The sequence below is a fragment of the Pelobates fuscus genome, chromosome 2 (assembly GCF_036172605.1).
Source record: "Pelobates fuscus isolate aPelFus1 chromosome 2, aPelFus1.pri, whole genome shotgun sequence".
NCBI lineage: Eukaryota > Metazoa > Chordata > Amphibia > Anura > Pelobatidae > Pelobates > Pelobates fuscus.
Window position 1 is genome coordinate 430,719,370 of NC_086318.1, and position 20,218 is coordinate 430,739,587.

A 20,218-nucleotide genomic window follows, 5' to 3' on the forward strand; every position below is an offset into this window, starting at 1 on the left:
GTAGGAGATAATTTGGCAAAGTTCTATATTCCGTAAATTTACTTTAGAAGTATCAAGCCGTGTGAATTGTTCTGTATTGACTGTTAATGTATGTAATGTATTCAATATTCTGCATGCATTTTTATATGAATAATTTACTAAATGCAAATATCATCAATTATCTGTCAAGGCAGGGGTGTCCTGGTCTTTACATTATCATTTTCTCCAAATATTTTATTGTTTGTCCTTGACTGATATTCCACTAAATCTGTGGAATTTTGATTAATTCTAGCCAGATTGCCAGTTGGCATACACTTTATGAAGGCAATTATGAGACAGTGGGATGACTTCTAATCTATTGTATCAACTTTCCAGGTGAAATCCCGTTTAGGAACCTAGGTCAGTCTTGGTGGTCCTCAGGATGTTTTGTGTACTCTAATGGTCCTAGGTAGGCTGGACAGGTAGGCTGGACATTTTGGGAAATATGATTCATAAACATCTGCAGGTCCAAGACTCCCTTTCACATATACCAAACTGTCTTACCGGGCTTCATTCCAGTTTCTGAATCTTGAACCACGGACTTCATATCATGGATTTCATCAACTGTAATGAAACAATGTAATATCCAAATAACTGGGATAGAACCAGTATTGATACCGAATAGAACAAACACATAGGTTCGTATCACAATGACAGTGACTCTGTGAATAGACATTTCAGCTTCAGTAAATTAATAACATCCAAAGTAGCGGCCTTATAGTGATAGGGAAACGCAGCTTTAAATCTGTCGTAAAATTGAATCTTTGTAATTATGGTAAATGATTTTAGAGACGAGTTTCAACAAGTTAATGCTGAATTCACATAGACCCTGACGGTGACATCACCGCTGGGGTCTAACGGACAGAGGGCAGGTAAAGGTGAGATTACTTACTTCAACCTGTTGCTTGTGGGTGCCACCATCTTTCTTGCTTTGCTCCTCTTCAACTCCTGTTGCTTCAACGCCAGAAGTTGACATCGACTTTCATGCATGTGAGAGAGTACAGCTTTGAGTTTAATGGATGATCCCGTGAGAACGCTGGATCCTCCATGGACACAGCCAATTCCCTACATACTTATCCCTACAGCCCTCACTGTTGACGGCTGACGGGATTAACCCTTAGACTCCGCTGTGAGTCTAAGGAAGTCAGGCGGAGGAGAAATACTGAGATAAAATAGCTCCTGCTTTGTCTCAGTATATTTTTTGACTGGGTCCTAGCTTTACTAAAGATTTACTGTTGGAATGTAGCCCAACACTTGCTGTGTACATAGACCTTCTAAAGTACAAAGCAAACTGGATAAATCAACTGTAACAAATACCGATTAGTCAAAGAGACTAAACAAAGAGAAAACTTAGCACCATATAGATACTTTGTAAATAAATTCTAAATGATATATGTTATTATTGAAGAGTGCTTAACCCCTTAAGGACCGGACTGTTTATTGCGATGTACATTTGCGACCAGGCATCTTTTTACACTTTTGTGGTGTTTGTGTTTAGCTGTAATTTTCCGCTCTCTCATTTACTGTTCCCATACAAATTATATATTGTTTTTTTCAGGACAAAAGGGGCTTTCTTTACATACAATTATTTATATAATCTCATGTAATTTAATTTCTAAAAAATGAAAAAATATGATGAAAAATTTAAAAAAAATACATGTTTTTTGACTTTTATGTGAAAAATCTTTTACTCATCTACAAAAGCGAATGAAAAAAACTGCTAAATAGATTACAAATTTTGTCCTGAGTTTAAAAATACCCAGTGTTTACATGCTTTTTGCTATTTTTTTTGCATGTTATAGGGCTATAAGTACAAGTAGGATATTGCGGTTTCAAAACATACATTTTTAAAATGTATCAATAGTGACATTGTAACACTATTATCTGTCATAAATCTCTGAATAACACCCCACATGTACATATTTTTTTTTTAAAGTAGACAACCCAGGGTATTCTATATGGGGTATGTCCAGACTTTTTTAGTAGCCACTTAGTCGCAAACACTGGCCAAAGTTAGCGTTCATATTTGTTTGTGTGTGAATTAAGTAAAAAACTAAATTGAACGCTAATTTTGGCCAGTGTTTGTGACTAAGTGGTTACGAAAAAAGACTGGACATACCCCATTTTCAATACCTTGGGTTGTCTTCTTTTGCAAATGGTATGCCATCATGGGGGTAATTCTCATTCCTGGGCTACCATACGCTCTCAAAGGCAACGTAACCAACCTGGCCATTTTCAATGTAAAAATATTTGACCCATATATTTGACCCTGTAACTTTCAAAAACGCTATAAAACCTGTACATGGGGGGCACTGTTATACTCAGGAGACTTTGCTGAACACAAATATTAGTGTTTCAAAACTGGAAAATGTATCACAACAATTATATCATCAGTAAAAGTGCTGTTTGTGTGTGAAAAATGCAAAAATTCACTTTCACTGACAATATCATCGCTGTGATATGTTTTACTGTTTTGAATCACTAATATTTGTGTTCAGCGAAGTCTCCCGAGTAAAACAGTACCCCCCATGTACAGGTTTTAGGGTGTCGTAGAACGTTACAGGGTAAAATACAGTGATAGCAAATTAAATTCTCTGGACTTTCGGCCTGGGTTGGCAGGCAGGTCCCTTAAATTGCAATCAATAAAATAACTTAATTATGTAAAAATATTACATAAATACGCACGTAGAATTTAAATATATATGCATATTTATATATTTGAAGTCTACGTGTATATTTATATAATTATTTATGTAATTTTGTATATGGACATATGAATAGTTCGTATTCTTTTTATTTATTTATATATACATAGATATATATACAATTTCATTCTAAGTGTATTTTGATATAAATATATATATATTAATATCAAAATACAGTTAGAATAAAATTTCGTATAGATATATAATTTTTTGTAAAATTTTTATTATAATTTTTACATGTTTAATTTAATTTAAATTACTTATTATTTGTATTTTATAATATATATATATATATATATATATACAATATATATAGTTATTATATATATTATATATACGGTATACGTGTGTAATTTAATTATAAGTGTATTTTTATATTAATATATGTACATATTAATATAAAAATACACTTAGCATGACATTATATATATGATATATAGACATATATTATATAGATATAATATATGTCTATATATCATATATATATACACATATATAATAATAATTTTTTTTATTAACTTTAATTTTTTTTTTATGATTTTACACATGCAGGGAGACTGCCTGTCAGCACAGACAGTCCCCCTGCAGGCAGACACATGGACACCTATTGTGACCATGTGGTCGCACTGTTGGGCGATCACATGGCCACAGGGGTCCTAATTCGCTATGGGGAGACTGTCTGGGCTGCAGGCAGTCTCCCTACAACGGGAGCACCGCCGATCGACGCCGGGGGAACGACGGCGATCCGTTAAGTACATTTTAAATTTAGGACGGTTCAGGACCGTCGTCGGTAGGCAATGGAAAAATGCCGATGACGGTCCTGAACCATCCTGCGTCCTTAAGGGGTTAAAAACAAAATCCACTAATTTATAAATTAATAATTACATTGTAATATCTGTTTTCAGGGATGGGCTGGAAACATAATGTTCCTTTTTATAAAATAAAGATCCCCAATAGTGATGTACTTAACTGTCCGCCGGCGAACAGTTCCCGGCGAACTTAGCGTGTTCGCGTTCGCTGCCGCGGGCGAACACATGGTCGGTTCGATCCGGCCCCATTCGTCATCATTGGGCAAACTTTGAACCTGTGCCTCTCGGTCAGCAGACACATTCCAGCCAATCAGCAGCACTCCCTCCCTTCCACACCCTCCAACCTTCCTCCCAGCATCCATTTTCGATTCATTCTGAAGCTGCATGCTTAGTGAGAGGAGGGAAAGTTTAGCTGCTGCTGATTAGATAGGGAAATTGATAGCTAGGCTAGGGTATTCAGTGTCCACTACAATCCTGAAGGACTCATCTGATCTCTGCTGTAAGGACAGCATCCCAAAAAGCCCTTTTTAGGGCTAGAACATCAGGCTTCTTTTTTTTTTTTTTCTGTGTAATGTAATTGCAGGTGCCTGCCTGCCAGCTTCTGTGTGAGGTTCACAGTGGATACTGTGCCCACTTGCCCAGTGCCACCACTCATATCTGTTTTTACAATAGCTTAAGCTTTAGATTTAAAAAAATAATAATTTTTTTTCACTGTAATAGAAGAGCAGTTGCCTGCCTGCCAGCTTCTGTGTCAGGCTGGATGCCTTGCCCATTTGCACAGTCAGTGCCACCACTCATATCTGTTTTTACAATAGCTTAAGCTTTAGATTTCAAAAAAAATAATTTTTTTACACTGTAATAGAAGAGCAGTTGCCTGCCTGCCAGCTTCTGTGTGAGGTTCACAGTGGATACTGTGCCCTCTTGCCCAGTGCCACCACTCATATCTGTTTTTACAATAGCTTAAGCTTTAGATTTAAAAAAAATATTTTTTTCCACTGTAATAGAAGAGCAGTTGCCTGCCTGCCAGCTTCTGTGTGAGGTTCACAGTGGATACTGTGCCCTCTTGCCCAGTGCCACCACTCATATCTGTTTTTACAATAGCTTAAGCTTTAGATTTAAAAAAAATATTTTTTTCCACTGTATTAGAAGAGCAGTTGCCTGCCTGCCAGCTTCTGTGTGAGGTTCACAGTGGATATTGTGCCCACTTGCCCAGTGCCACCACTCATATCTGTTTTTACAATAGCTTAAGCTTTAGATTTAAAAAAATAATATTTTTTTTTCACTGTAATAGAAGAGCAGTTGCCTGCCTGCCAGCTTCTGTGTCAGGCTGGATGCCTTGCCCATTTGCACAGTCAGTGCCACCACTCATATCTGTTTTTACAATAGCTTAAGCTTTAGATTTCAAAAAAAAAATTTTTTTTACACTGTAATAGAAGAGCAGTTGCCTGCCTGCCAGCTTCTGTGTGAGGTTCACAGTGGATACTGTGCCCTCGTGCCCAGTGCCACCACTCATATCTGTTTTTACAATAGCTTAAGCTTTAGATTTCATAAAAATATTTTTTTCCACTGTAATAGAAGAGCAGTTGCCTGCCTGCCAGCTTCTGTGTGCGGTTTACAGCGGATACTGTGCCCTCTTGCCCAGTGCCACCACTCATATCTGTTTTTACAATAGCTTAAGCTTTAGATTTAAAAAAAATATTTTTTTTCACTGTAATAGAAGAGCAGTTGCCTGCCTGCCAGCTTCTGTGTCAGGCTGGATGCCTTGCCCATTTGCACAGTCAGTGCCACCACTAATATCTGTTTTTACAATAGCTTAAGCTTTAGATTTAAAAAAAATATTTTTTTCCACTGTAATACAAGAGCAGTTGCCTGCCTGCCAGCTTCTGTGTGAGGTTCACAGTGGATACTGTGCCCACTTGCCCAGTGCCACCACTCATATCTGTTTTTACAATAGCTTAAGCTTTAGATTTAAAAAAAAATATTTTTTTTCACTGTAATAGAAGAGCAGTTAGTTGTCTGCAAGCGTCTGTGTGTCAGGCCTCCTTCAGCGTGTGCTCTGCAGACCTGTGCCAGCGTACTTTGACAGTTGCCACTCATATCTGGTGTCTCTGTAGCGTGTTTTTACAAAGAAAAAAGGTTTCCAGTGTAAGCTAATAGCAGCCAGTCAGTGTCCTTCAAGCGGCTCTGTCAGGCCTACAGTGTGTGCTCTCCAGAACTGTTCCAGTGCACATTGCCAATCATATCTGGTGTCTCTATAGCGTGCTTTTAAAACCAATTTTTTTTTCACTGTAATAGAAGAGCAGTTGCCTGCCTGCCAGCTTCTGTGTGAGGTTCACAGTGGATACTGTGCCCACTTGCCCAGTGCCACCACTCATATCTCTTTTTACAATAGCTTAAGCTTTAGATTTCAAAAAAAATATTTTTTTTTCACTGTAATAGAAGAGCAGTTGCCTGCCTGCCAGCTTCTGTGTCAGGCTGGATGCCTTGCCCATTTGCACAGTCAGTGCCACCACTCATATATGTTTTTACAATAGCTTAAGCTTTAGATTTAAAAAAAATATTTTTTTTCCACTGTAATAGAAGAGCAGTTGCCTGCCTGCCAGCTTCTGTGTGAGGTTTACAGTGGATACTGTGCCCACTTGCCCAGTGCCACCACTCATATCTGTTTTTACAATAGCTTAAGCTTTAGATTTAATTTTTTTTTTTTCACTGTAATAGAAGAGCAGTTTGTTGTCTGCAAGCGTCTGGGTGTCAGGCCTCCTTCAGAGTGTGCTCTGCAGACCTGTGCCAGAGTACTTTGACAGTTGCCACTCATATCTGGTGTCTCTGTAGCGCGCTTTTACAAAGAAAAAAGGTTTCCAGTGTAAGCTAATAGGAGCCAGTCAGTGTCCTTCAAGCGGCTCTGTCAGGCCTACAGTGTGTGCTCTCCAGAACTGTTCCAGTGCACATTGCCAATCATATCTGGTGTCTCTATAGCGTGCTTTTAAAACCAAAATTTTTTTTTCACTGTAATAGAAGAGCAGTTGCCTGCCTGCCAGCTTCTGTGTGAGGTGCACAGTGGATACTGTGCCCACTTGCCCAGTGCCACCACTCATATCTGTTTTTACAATAGCTTAAGCTTTAGATTTAAAAAAAAATCCTTTTTTTTCACTGTAATAGAAGAGCAGTTGCCTGCCTGCCAGCTTCTGTGTGAGGTTCACAGTGGATACTGTGCCCTCTTGACCAATGCCACCACTCATATCTGTTTTTACAATAGCTTAAGCTTTAGATTTAAAAAAAATATATTTTTTTCACTGTAATAGAAGAGCAGTTGCCTGCCTGCCAGCTTCTGTGTCAGGCTGGATGCCTTGCCCATTTGCACAGTCAGTGCCACCACTCATATCTGTTTTTACAATAGCTTAAGCTTTAGATTTAAAAAAAATAATTTTTTTCCACTGTAATAGAAGAGCAGTTGCCTGCCTGCCAGCTTCTGTGTGAGGTTCACAGTGGATACTGTGCCCACTTGCCCAGTGCCACCACTCATATCTGTTTTTACAATAGCTTAAGCTTTAGATTTAAAAAAAATATTTTTTTTCACTGTAATAGAAGAGCAGTTAGTTGTCTGCAAGCGTCTGTGTGTCAGGCCTCCTTCAGCGTGTGCTCTGCAGACCTGTGCCAGCGTACTTTGACAGTTGCCACTCATATCTGGTGTCTCTGTAGCGCGCTTTTACAAAGAAAAATGGTTTCCAGTGTAAGCTAATAGGAGCCAGACAGTGTCGTTCAAGCGGCTCTGTCAGTCCTTCCTTTAGCGTGTGCTCTCCAGAACTGTTCCAGTGCACATTGCCAATCATATCTGGTGTCTCTATAGCGTGCTTTTACAAAGAAAAAAGGTTTCTATTGTAAGCTAATAGCAGCCAGTCAGTGTCCTTCAAGCGGCTCTGTCAGTCCTTCCTTTAGCATGTGCTCTCCAGAACTGTTCCAGTGCACATTGTCAATCATATCTGGTGTCTCTATAGCGTGCTTTTACAAAGAAAAAAGGTTTTCATTGTAAGCTAATAGCAGCCAGTCAGTGTCCTTCAAGCGGCTCTTTCAGTCCTTCCTTCAGCGTGTGCTCTGCAGACCTGTGCCAGCGTACTTTGACAGTTGCCACTCATATCTGGTGTCTCTTTTACAAAGAAAAAAGGTTTCCAGTGTAAGCTAATAGCAGCCACTCAGTGTCCTTCAAGCGGCTCTGTCAGGCCTACAGTGTGTGCTCTCCAGAACTGTTACAGTGCACATTGCAAATCATATCTGGTGTCTCTATAGCGTGCTTTTACAAAGAAAAAAGGTTACAAAACTGTTACAGTGCACATTGCCAATCATATCTGGTGTCTCTATAGCGTGCTTTTACAAAGAAAAAAGGTTTCTATTGTAAGCTAATAGCAGCCAGTCAGTGTCCTTCAAGTGGCTCTGTCAGGCCTACAGTGTGTGCTCTCCAGAACTGTTCCAGTGCACATTGCCAATCATATCTGGTGTCTCTATAGCGTGCTTTTACAAAGAAAAAAGGTTTCCATTGTAAGCTAATAGCAGCCAGTCAGTGTCCTTCAAGCGGCTCTGTCAGTCCTTCCTTCAGCGTGTGCTCTCCAGAACTGTTACAGTGCACATTGCCAATCATATCTGGTGTCTCTATAGCGTGCTTTTACAAAGAAAAAAGGTTTCCATTGTAAGCTAATAGCAGCCAGTCAGTGTCCTTCAAGCGGCTCTGTCAGTCCTTCCTTCAGCGTGTGCTCTCCAGAACTGTTACAGTGCACATTGCCAATCATATCTGGTGTCTCTATAGCGTGCTTTTACAAAGAAAAAAGGTTTCCAGTTTAAGCTAATAGCAGCCAGTCAGTGTCCTTCAAGCGGCTCTGTCAGGCCTACAGTGTGTACTCTGCAGACCGGTGCCAGTGCACATTGCCACTCATATCTGGTCTCACAGTAGCTTGCACGCATAGTACCACTAATCCCCCCAAAAATGACAGGCAGAGGCAGGCCAACCCGCAGGGGCCGTCGTGGTCGTGGTGCTGTGATTCCCTTTTGCCCTAGAATAATGCCCAGTTTTCAGAAGCCACGTACCCTGAACTTGAAAAGTTCTGAGGACATAGTTGACTGGCTAACACAGGACACCCAATCTTCTACAGCCTCCGCTCGGAACCTTGACGCACCATCCTCCTCCAGCTTAGCTTCAGGCACCTCTCAAGATAGCACTCATCCGCCTGCCGCCACCACCAAAACTAGCACCACAGCCGCTTTACTTGGTATGTCAGAGGAGTTATTCACACACCCGTTTGAAGAAATGAGTGATGCGCAACCATTATTGCCAGAGGATGTAGATAACAGGGATATGTCTCAGGCAGGCAGCATTAAACACATGGAGGTACGGTGTGATGATGATGTTGTACCCGCTGCTGCTTCCTTTTTTGAGTTGTCAGATACAAGCGAAGCGGTTGATGATGACGATGCGTCCATGGATGTCACGTGGGTGCCCGCTCGGCAAGAAGAAGAACAGGGCGAAAGTTCAGATGGGGAGACAGAGAGGAGGAGGAGACGAGTTGGAAGCAGGGGGGGAGCAAGGAGCTAGTGGCACAGTCAGACAGCATGCATCGGCACCCGGGGTCAGCCCGACAGCACGCCAATCAACGCATGCTGTGTCCACCACCAGAAAGCCGTCATTGCAGAGCTCAGCAGTGTGGAATTTTTTGTGTGTGTCTGCCTCTGACAACAGCGATGCCATTTGCAACCTGTGCCATAGGAAACTGAGTCGTGGGAGGTCCAACACCCACCTAGGTACAACTGCTTTGCGTAGGCACATGATCTCACATCACAAACGCCTATGGGATCAACACATGAGTACAAGCAGCACGCCTACTCTAAGCCGCCATCCTCCTCCTGGTCCAGCATCTTCAGCCACGTCAACCACTGCTGTCCTCCTTGCCCCCTCTCAACCATCCGCCACTCCGTCTCCCGTCTTGAGCAGTTCCCGCTCATCTGCCCACAGTCATGTGTCTGTCAAGGACATGTTTGAGTGTAAGAAGCCAATGTCACCAAGTCACCCCCTTGCCCAGCGTCTGACAGCTGGCTTGTCCGAACTATTAGCCCGCCAGCTTTTACCATACAATCTAGTTGAGTCTGAGGCGTTCAAAAAATTTGTAGCTATTGGGACACCGCAGTGGAAGGTACCCGGACGGAATTTCTTTTCACAAAAGGCAATCCCCAACCTGTACTCGATTGTGCAAAAGGAAGTCATGGCATGTCTGGCACACAGTGTTGGGGCAAGGGTCCATCTGACCACTGATACCTGGTCTGCAAAGCATGGTCAGGGCAGGTATATCACCTACACTGCGCATTGGGTAAACCTGCTGACGGCTGACAAGCATGGAATGCGTGGCATTGTAGAGGAGTTGGTGACACCGCCACGACTTGCAGGCAGTCCTGCTGCCACCGCCTCTACTCCTCCTACTCCATCCTCTTCCATAACCTCCTCGGCTGAGTCCTCTTGTGCTGCTGCGTCTTGCTCCACATCAACGGCACCCCCCCAGCTCCCCAGGTACTATTCCACATCCCGGATACGGCAGTGTCACGCCGTCTTGGGTTTGACTTGCTTGAAAGCAGAGAGTCACACCGGACAAGCACTGACAACGGAAAAAATTTGATAGCGGCATTGAAGTTGGGCAAGTTGACACATGTGCCGTGCATGGCACATGTGTGTAATCTGATCGTACAACGTTTTGTGCATAAGTACATAGGCTTACAGGACGTCCTGAAGCAGGCCAGGAAGGTGTGTGGCCATTTCAGGCGTTCCTACACGGCCATGGCTCACTTTGCCGATATCCAGCGGCGAAACAACATGCCAGTGAGGCGCTTGATTTGCGACAGCCCTACACGTTGGAATTGAACACTCCTAATGTTCGACCGCCTGCTCCAACAAGAAAAAGCTGTTAATGAATATTTGTATGACCGGGGTGCTAGGACAGCCTCTGGGGAGCTGGGAATTTTTTTGCCACGTTACTGGACGCTCATGCGCAATGCCTGTAGGCTCATGCGTCCTTTTGAGGAGGTGACAAACCTAGTCAGTCGCACCATCAGCGACATCATACCATTTGTTTTCTTCCTGGAGCGTGCCCTGCGAAGAGTGCTGGATCAGGCCGTAGATGAGCGTGAAGAGGAAGAGGAAGAGTTGTGGTCACCATCACCACCAGAAACAGCCTTATCAGCATCGCTTGCTGGACCTGCGGCAATGCTGGAAGAGGATTGTGAGGAAGATGAGTCAGAGGAGGAATGTGGATTTGAGGAGGAGGAGGAGCAAGACCAAACACAACAGGCATCCCAGGGTGCTCGTTGTCACCTATCTGGTACCTGTGGTGTTGTACGTGGCTGGGGGGAAGAACATACCTTCAATTACATCAGTGAGGAGGAGGAACGGGAAATGAGTAGCTCGGCATCCAACCTTGTGCAAATGGGGTCTTTCATGCTGTCCTGCCTGTTGAGGGACCCTCGTATAAAAAGGCTGAAGGAGAACGACCTGTACTGGGTGTCCACGCTACTAGACCCCTGGTATAAGCAGAAAGTGGTGGAAATGTTACCGAATTACAACAAGTCGGAAAGGATGCAGCATTTGCAAAATAAATTAAAAAGTATGCTTTACACAGTGTATAAGGGTGATGTCACAGCACAACGGGAATCTAACAGGGGGAGAGGTGGAAGTCATCCCATCCTCCCACGACCACGCCGGCAAGGACAGGACGCTTTAAAGACGTGTTGTTGATGGAGGACATTTTTAAGTCCTACACATCGCCACAGCCCTTCGGGATCCACCCTCAGAAAGCGACTCGAACCGACAGGTAGCAGACTACCTCGCCTTAACTGCAGATATCGACACTCTGAGGAGCGATGAACCCCTTGACTACTGGGTGTGCAGGCTTGACCTGTGGCCTGAGCTATCCCAATTTGCGATAGAACTTCTGGCCTGCCCCGCTTCAAGTGTCCTGTCAGAAAGGACCTTCAGTGCAGCAGGAGGTATTGTCACTGAGAAGAGAAGTCGCCTAGGTCAAAAAAGTCTAGATTACCTCACCTTTATTAAGATGAATGAGGGATGGATCCCGAAGGGACTGACACTGGGCAATACATTCAATTAAAAAAGGCCTGATGAGATGAGCTGCCTTGGGCTAAAAATGGTCCACACGCTGCTGTATTTTAGCTCTGAATGACGTTTGACTTGCGTGACTTATCCGCCACCAACTAGGGTTCAAGCCGCCATGTTTTAGGGCACTTTCTGCAACAATACCAAATTTTTCAGGCATGTGTACATGCCTAATTTTTAGGCCCACTGGTGCAGCACTGTGGCTTCAAAAACCAAACCAAAAAAAAATCCTCCAAGATGGCACCAATATACCAGTGGTCTAAGCATCTTCCAACCTTGGCCTAAAAAGGGGAGGTGATTCCACTATTAAAAATCGCTGCCATATACACGTCCACTGATAGGAGACGCGGAAGGTATTAAACTGATCAGAACAATACTAAACTCACCACTCCTATCTGGTGGCACATTAGCTTGCCCGCGCAATTCCCCAAATTTCAAGTAAGAGGACCGACCAAGCATCTTCTTCCATCTCCCTGTTACATAAATCACTGCCATATCCATAGAAATTGTACCTAATATCCAGGAGAGTTTTACAGGGCCAAATCTTGTCGCCTGTTGAAAGAGGTGACCTTGCTCGGGTCCCAGGTGTGCGGTTCCTAAAATGGCTGCCACATACACGTCCACTGATAGGAGACGCGGAAGGTATTAAACTGATATGAACATTTACTAAACTCACCACTCCGAGTGCTGTTATTTATTTAAATTTTTTGTGGTGAGGCTTTACAGGACAGAGTGCTTCATCCACGGGACATGCTAACTCACGGGCAGCTGGCTCATCAAGGAACCAGAGCAGCTTGAACGAGGTGACCTTGCTCGGGTCCCAGGTGTGCGGTTCCTAAAATGGCTGCCATATACACGTCCACTGATAGGAGACGCGGAAGGTATTAAACTGATATGAACATTTACTAAACTCACCACTCCGAGTGCTGTTATTTATTTAATTTTTTTGTGGTGAGGCTTTACAGGACAGAGTGCTTCTCCACGGGACATGTTAACTCACGGGCAGCTGACTCATCAAGGAACCAGAGCAGCTTGAACGAGGTGACCTTGCTCGGGTCCCAGGTGTGCGGTTCCTAAAATGGCTGCCATATACACGTCCACTGATAGGAGACGCGGAAGGTATTAAACTGATATGAACATTTACTAAACTCACCACTCCGAGTGCTGTTATTTATTTAAATTTTTGGTGGTGAGGCTTTACAGGACAGAGTGCTTCTCCACGGGACATGTTAACTCACGGGCAGCTGGCTCATCAAGGAACCAGAGCAGCTTGAACAAGGTGACCTTGCTCGGGTCCCAGGTGTGCGGTTCCTAAAATGGCTGCCATATACACGTCCACTGATAGGATATTCTGCTCTGTGTCAGTGTGTATCATGGTCTCTGTGGACGGGGAACAGTCTCTATTCTGCTCTGTGTCAGTGTGTATCAGGGGTTTTGAGGACAGGTGTCAATCCATATATGCCAAGTGACCCTATGTAGGGGGAACAGTCTCTGTTCTGCTCTGTGTGAGGAGGAGGAACGGGAAATGAGTAGCTCGGCATCCAACCTTGTGCAAATGGGGTCTTTCATGCTGTCGTGCCTGTTGAGGGACCCTCGTATAAAAAGGCTGAGGGAGAACAACCTGTGCTGTGTGTCCACGCTACTAGACCCCCGGTCTCTATTCTGCTCTGTGTCAGTGTGTATCATGGTCTCTGAGGACGGGGAACAGTCTCTATTCTGCTCTGTGTCAGTGTGTATCATGTTCTCTGTGGACGGGGAACAGTCTCTATTCTGCTCTGTGTCAGTGTGTATGTATCAGGGATCATTAGGATAGGTGTCAATCCATATCTGCCAAGTGACCCTATGTAGGGGTAACAGTCTCTATTCTGCTCTGTGTCAGTGTGTATCAGGAGTTTTGAGGACAGGTGTCAATCCATATCTGCCAAGTGACCCTATGTAGGAGGAACAGTCCCTATTCTGCTCTGTGTCAGTGTGTATCAGGAGTTTTGAGGACAGGTATCAATCCATATCTGCCAAGTGACCCTATGTAGGGGGAACAGTCTCTATTCTGCTCTGTGTGAGGAGGAGGAACGGGAAATGAGTAGCTCGGCATCCAACCTTGTGCAAATGGGGTCTTTCATGCTGTCGTGCCTGTTGAGGGACCCTCGTATAAAAAGGCTGAAGGAGAACGACCTGTGCTGGGTGTCCACGCTACTAGATCCCCGGTCTCTATTCTGCTCTGTGTCAGTGTGTATCATGGTCTCTGTGGACGGGGAACAGTCTCTATTCTGCTCTGTGTCAGTGTGTATCATGGTCTCTGTGGACGGGGAACAGTCTCTATTCTGCTCTGTGTCAGTGTGTATCATGGGCATTGAGGACAGGTGTCAATCCATACCTGCCAAGTGACCCTATGTAGGAGGAACAGTCCCTATTCTGCTCTGTGTCAGTGTGTATCAGGAGTTTTGAGGACAGGTGTCAATCCATATCTGCCAAGTGACCCTATGTAGGGGTAACAGTCTCTATTCTGCTCTGTGTCAGTGTGTATCATGGTCTCTGTGGACGGGGAACAGTCTCTATTCTGCTCTGTGTCAGTGTGTATCATGGGCTTTGAGGACAGGTGTCAATCCATACCTGCCAAGTGACCCTATGTAGGAGGAACAGTCGCTATTCTGCTCTGTGTCAGTGCGTATCAGGAGTTTTGAGGACAGGTGTCTATCCATATCTGCCAAGTGACCCTATGTAGGGGTAACAGTCTCTATTCTGCTCTCTGTCAGTGTGTATCATGGTCTCTGAGGACGGGGAACAGTCTCTATTCTGCTCTGTGTCAGTGTGTATTATGGTCTCTGTGGACGGGGAACAGTCTCTATTCTGCTCTGTGTCAGTGTGTATCAGGGGTTTTGAGGACAGGTGTCAATCCATATCTGCCAAGTGACCCTATGTAGGAGGAACAGTCCCTATTCTGCTCTGTGTCAGTGTGTATCAGGGGTTTTGAGGACAGGTGTCAATCCATATCTGCCAAGTGACCCTATGTAGGAGGAACAGTCCCTATTCTGCTCTGTGTCAGTGTGTATCAGGGGTTTTGAGGACTGGTGTCAATCCATATCTGCCAAGTGACCCTATGTAGGGGGAACAGTCTCTATTCTGCTCTGTGTGAGGAGGAGGAACGGGAAATTAGTAGCTCGGCATCCAACCTTGTGCAAATTGGGTCTTTCATGCTGTCGTGCCTGTTGAGGGACCCTCGTATAAAAAGGCTGAAGGAGAACGACCTGTTCTGGGTGTCCACGCTACTAGACCCCCGGTATAAGCAGACAGTGGCGGAAATGTTACCGAATTACAAATCGGAAAGGATGCAGCATTTGCAAAATAAATTAAAAAGTATGGTTTACACAGCTTATAAGGGTGATGTCACAGCACAAGGGGAATCTAACAGGGGAAGAGGTGAAAGTGATCCTCCTCCTCCTCCCACGACCACGCCATATCTGCTAAGTGACCCTATGTAGGGGGAACAGTCCCTATTCTGCTCTGTTTCCGTGTGCATCAGGGTCTCTGAGGACAGGTGTCAATCCATATGTCAAGGTGTCAATATGTCATATGTCAGGTGTCAATCCATATCCATTATGATTGAGGAATGTTAGGTGATTTCTGCCCTTTATGGATTAAAAGCAGACTCTGCATCAACTGTGTAATTTCGGTTCGCGGTTCGCACGCGGTTCGCACGGTTCGCCGGTTCCCGAACATTTGAGGAAGTTCGCGTTCGCTGTTGGCGAACCGAAAATTTCGGGTTCACGACAACACTAATCCCCAAATCTTTGTATTGTAAAAACTGGATTAAAACAACAAAAATATTGTAATACATCAATTGCATATGAGAATTTAAATAGTGTTATACCTGTATAAAACCCTGTCTCTATATAATTACTCCAAATTTCAGGATATCAATCAGATTACTCCATATTTCAGGAAATCGATCGGATTACTCTATATTTCGGGAAATCAATCGGATTACTCTATATTTCGGGAAATCAATCGGATTACTCCATATTTCAGGAAATTGATCGGATTACTCCATATTTCAGGAAATCAATCAGATTACTCCATATGTCAGGAAATTGATCAGATTACTCCATATTTCGGGAAATCGATCGAATTACTCCATATTTCAGGAGATTGATCAGATTACTCCATATGTCAGGAAATTGATCAGATTACTCCATATTTCAGGAAATCAATCAGATTACTCCATATTTCAGGAAATTGATCGGGTTACTCCATATTTCAGGAAATCAATCAGATTACTCCATATTTCAGGAAATCATTCAGATTACTCCATATTTCAGGAAATCAATCGGATTACTCCATATTTCAGGAAATCATTCAGATTACTCCATATTTCAGGAAATCGATCGGATTACTCCATATTTCAGGAAATCAATCAGATTACTCCATATGTCAGGAAATTGATCAGATTACTCCATATTTCGGGAAATCGATCGAATTACTCCATATTTCAGGAAATTGATCAGATTACTCCATATGTCAGGAAATTGATCAGATTACTCCATATTTCAGGAACTCGATCAGATTACTCCATATTTCAGGAAATCAATCAGATTACTCCATATATCAGGAAATTGATCGGATTACTCTATATTTCGGGAAATTGATCGGATTACTCTATATTTCAGGAAATTGATCGGATAACTCCATATTTCAGGAAATTGATCAGATTATTCCATATTTTAGGAAATTGATTGGATTACTCCATATTTCAGGAATTTGATCAGATTACTCCATATTTCGGGAAATCGATCGAATTACTCCATATTTCAGGAAATTGATCAGATTACTCCATATATCAGGAAATCGATCAGATTACTCCATATTTCAGGAATTTGATCACATTACTCCATATTTTGGGAAATCGATTGGATTACTCCATATTTCAGGAAATTGATCAGATTACTCCATATATCAGGAAATTGATCAGATTAATCGATATTTCAGGAAATCGATCAGATTACTCCATATTTCAGGAAATTGATCGGATTTTTCCATATTTCAGGAAATCGATCGGATTACTCCATATTTCAGGAAATTGATCAGATTACTCCATATTTAAGGAAATCGATCAGATTAATCCATATATCGGGAAATCGATCGGATTAATCCATATTTCAGGAAATCGATCAGATTACTCCATATTTAAGGAAATCGATCGGATTACTCCATATTTCGGGAAATTGATCGGATTACTCCATATTTCAGGAAATTGATCGGATTATTCCATATTTTAGAAAATTTACAAGAAAACCTCTATAGGATAATTATTTTGAATCTTTCAGAAACATGAAATATAATTTACCTGCTCATAACTGAGATACACGCCTTTTCCATCAGTTGAGAAGTATTTAAACACGCCTAGAAAAAGAAGGAAATGTAAAGGTTCTTGGTGTGAGGTTTATTTAGTCTGGATGTTCAGGTATAAATTTGACAACGATCAGTATTAACATATAGTTGGATGAGCTAGACATTATCAGTAAAACCCTGTAATAACCTGTAATTATAAGAAAACCAATCAAAACCTTCTTCTTTGATTTGCTTAATATCTCAATTGTTTTCAGTAAATATAGTTTCAAAATCATTTTTTTTATAATAAAAACATCTGATGATTGTGAAGATGACAATTTCATTATCCTCCTCGCTTACCTGTAATTCTTTCCATGATTTTTTGAGTGACCAGCTTTAATATTTATATGATATTAAATTATTTATTTAGACCTGAGCCCTGGCAGAGAAATCAATTTCTCTACCGAGTGAGGGCCAACTCTGGAGCAAAGGAAGAACTGTTCTTTCATTTTAAAGTGATACAAAATAAAACCAAAACTGGTCAATAATGTCTGTCGATCTTCTCTTGCTCATCAGAATAACTGTCCATTCTATCCTAAACTTACGTATGTTCTATCTGGCTACTTTCTCCCTGCTCAAAAATGGCTGAGCAACAAGTCCCACCACAATGCAGTTTGCTTTCCTTCAGTTTAGGTAGGTACATCCATGAAAACTAAACACACAAATAAGGAACTTACCTGCAACTGCTTTCAGTCGTAACATGCACACTAAATATTCTACAAAGTGTATGTTATTCTCAGAGTCTCCGAATAGAAGAATCAGATGCTTGAGATCATCCTTTAAAACTTTAAGTCCTGCATTGAGACAGAGATGTGTTTATGGGTCAGTCTATGTGTCTAGTGCCTGCATATATTATTAATATATACTTAATTCAATTCTAAAGGTATGTCTTACACATTCTTTGAGCTGGACAAAAACACAACTGTGTGTATAACAGCTCCACAGAATTAATACTCCCAGTAACGTGTCTGAGTGTATAACAGAGCTCCACAGCAATAATACTCCCAGTAATGTGTCTGAGTGTATAACAGCTCCACAGAATTAATACTCCCAGTAACGTGTCTGAGTGTATAACAGAGCTCCACAGCAATAATACTCCCAGTAATGTGTCTGTGTGTATAACATAGCTCCACAGCAATAATACTCCCAGTAATGTCTTTAAACTACAATAAATATGTTTAGAAATCAGTCTGTGTAAATAAGATACATTGTTCTTGTTCTAAATGGAAAAAAAAGGAATTTAATTTTGTATTGTTTTTCATAATTATATATATAATTGTACACTTGCATACATTGATATCTTTATACATATAAAAACGAATATTACTTATACTATGAACAAACAATTTAAAAATAATTACTTTAAACATACAGGCTATTAGAGTGGCAAAGGTAAGAACAGACACGAGGAGGCAGAGGATTAAATAATAGCCCAAGTGGGAGTTATCTCAGCATCTTAACTCCACCCTTATAGCATCAAATTCAAAACCATTACCCATGTATTCCATATCTGATATTTTTCTTGATTCATAAGGAAATTATACGTGTTCCATTTTGCATTGAATTATGACCAGTTTTTTTTTATTTCTTTTAAAACCCTGTATTTTAGAGTTAGTCCTAATAACCATAGCTAGGGGTTTGGCGACTGATAGATTGAGAAGAGGAGAAAGAGGACATCCTTGACAGGTACCATTTGTTATCACAAACCAATCAGAATCTATTCCATGACTGACCATTCTGCCTGAAGGACTTGAGTACATCACAATAATAGATGTATAAATATTTATTTTCAATATTTTCTAGTGCTAGAGTTAGAAAAGGACTTTATTATGTGATTGATGGAGGATCTGCCAGGGATAAAACCCACTTCAACTGGTGCAATTAGACTAGTTATTACTCTTTTGATTCTATTTGCTAATATAGTGGCATAAATGCTATAGTCAGTATTAAGTAGTACAATTGGACGGTAGTTGACTATCTCAGTTGGATTTTTATCCTGTTTGAGATTTGGAAGCAAATTTGTCTTAAGCATTTCTTTTGGCATTAAGCCCTTAGTCATAATACAGTTGTACATTTCTGCAAGCTTAGGAGACAATAGATCTTTATAAAGTCAAAATAAAATAAATAAACATATCCGTCTGAACCAGGGGCCTTATTTCTTTTAAGATTGTTAATACCAGCTCCTACTTCCTCTTCGGTTATAGATTCATTTAATTGCTCCAATTGCTCCAATTGAGATGGATTCAAAGCGGAAAATAATTTATCGCTAAAATAGGCAGTGAGTTGAGATTGAGAAATACAATCTGGCAGATTATAGTGTTCTTGATAGCACAATTAAAATGCGAAACCTATTTCTTTTAGTGCAAAAAAAGTTTGTTGACCCAAAATAATTTTATTTATATGATTCTTTGCACATTTAATTTTAATGTTATTAGTTAGTAATTTCTCTGCTTTGTTGCCACAATAATCATAATTAGATTTTAAAGTATCTAGATTTGTATTTGCTCTAAACATTTATTTTTCATTTATACTACAGGGCCGTTGAATGCTTCAATCTGATTGGTTGACGAATGTTCTAAGATGTGCATTATTTTCAGGGAGATGCACGGCTAAAGTAGTTCCAGACAGGTCTTGACCGCATTATAGTTGCGTAAGAAATTAGTCCTACATACAAGAGCGTTTTAATGACAAAAATTTGACAAATGTCTTGAAATACATCATCTGAACAAGTTTCGAGGTGTGGTAACTGTAGTATAAGCGGAATAATTGACTCCAGGCCGTTGAATTATTAGAAAAAAATTATGCACACTCGAGGTGTACCGGCCACTCCGCTTCGCGCCGTGACCGCATTACCACCTCGGGTGTGCATTATTTTTCTGATAATTCAACGGCCTGTCGTCAATTATTCCTTACTTATTTTTCTTTCAATTTCTATTATCTTTTTTCTTGTTGCTATAGAAGGTGAATGCCTATTTTCAGTGTTATTTTGCGCTACTTTTAAATATAATTGAGAGACGGTTTCACCTCTTCTTTATTTAACTGTGAAGAGAGTTTTATTAAATGCCATCTGATTACACATTTAAAAGCTCAGCAGTTTGTGCCTGGGGACTTTTCAGGATCTGAATTTTCTTCAAAGTAATGGGTTATTATCTCAACAATGT

The 20,218-nt window shown here is 41.5% G+C and overlaps 1 protein-coding gene across 2 annotated transcripts in view; it reads right to left on the minus strand.

Annotated features, from left to right (window-relative positions):
- LOC134587590 (calpain-13-like) overlaps positions 1–20,218 on the minus strand; it is a 242,171-nt gene that overhangs the window by 101,050 nt on the left and 120,903 nt on the right. Inside the window, exons 22-24 of one of the 2 annotated variants that reach the window (XM_063444078.1) lie at positions 17,735–17,851; positions 17,014–17,069; positions 523–582 (exon numbers count right to left, since the gene is read on the minus strand). The exons of the other annotated variant lie outside the window; for it this stretch is intronic. Of the exons in view, the coding sequence (XP_063300148.1) occupies positions 562–582; positions 17,014–17,069; positions 17,735–17,851 (194 nt within the window). The 3' untranslated portion in view covers positions 523–561. The remainder of the gene's footprint in view (positions 1–522; positions 583–17,013; positions 17,070–17,734; positions 17,852–20,218) is intronic. 2 annotated transcript variants of the gene reach the window in all.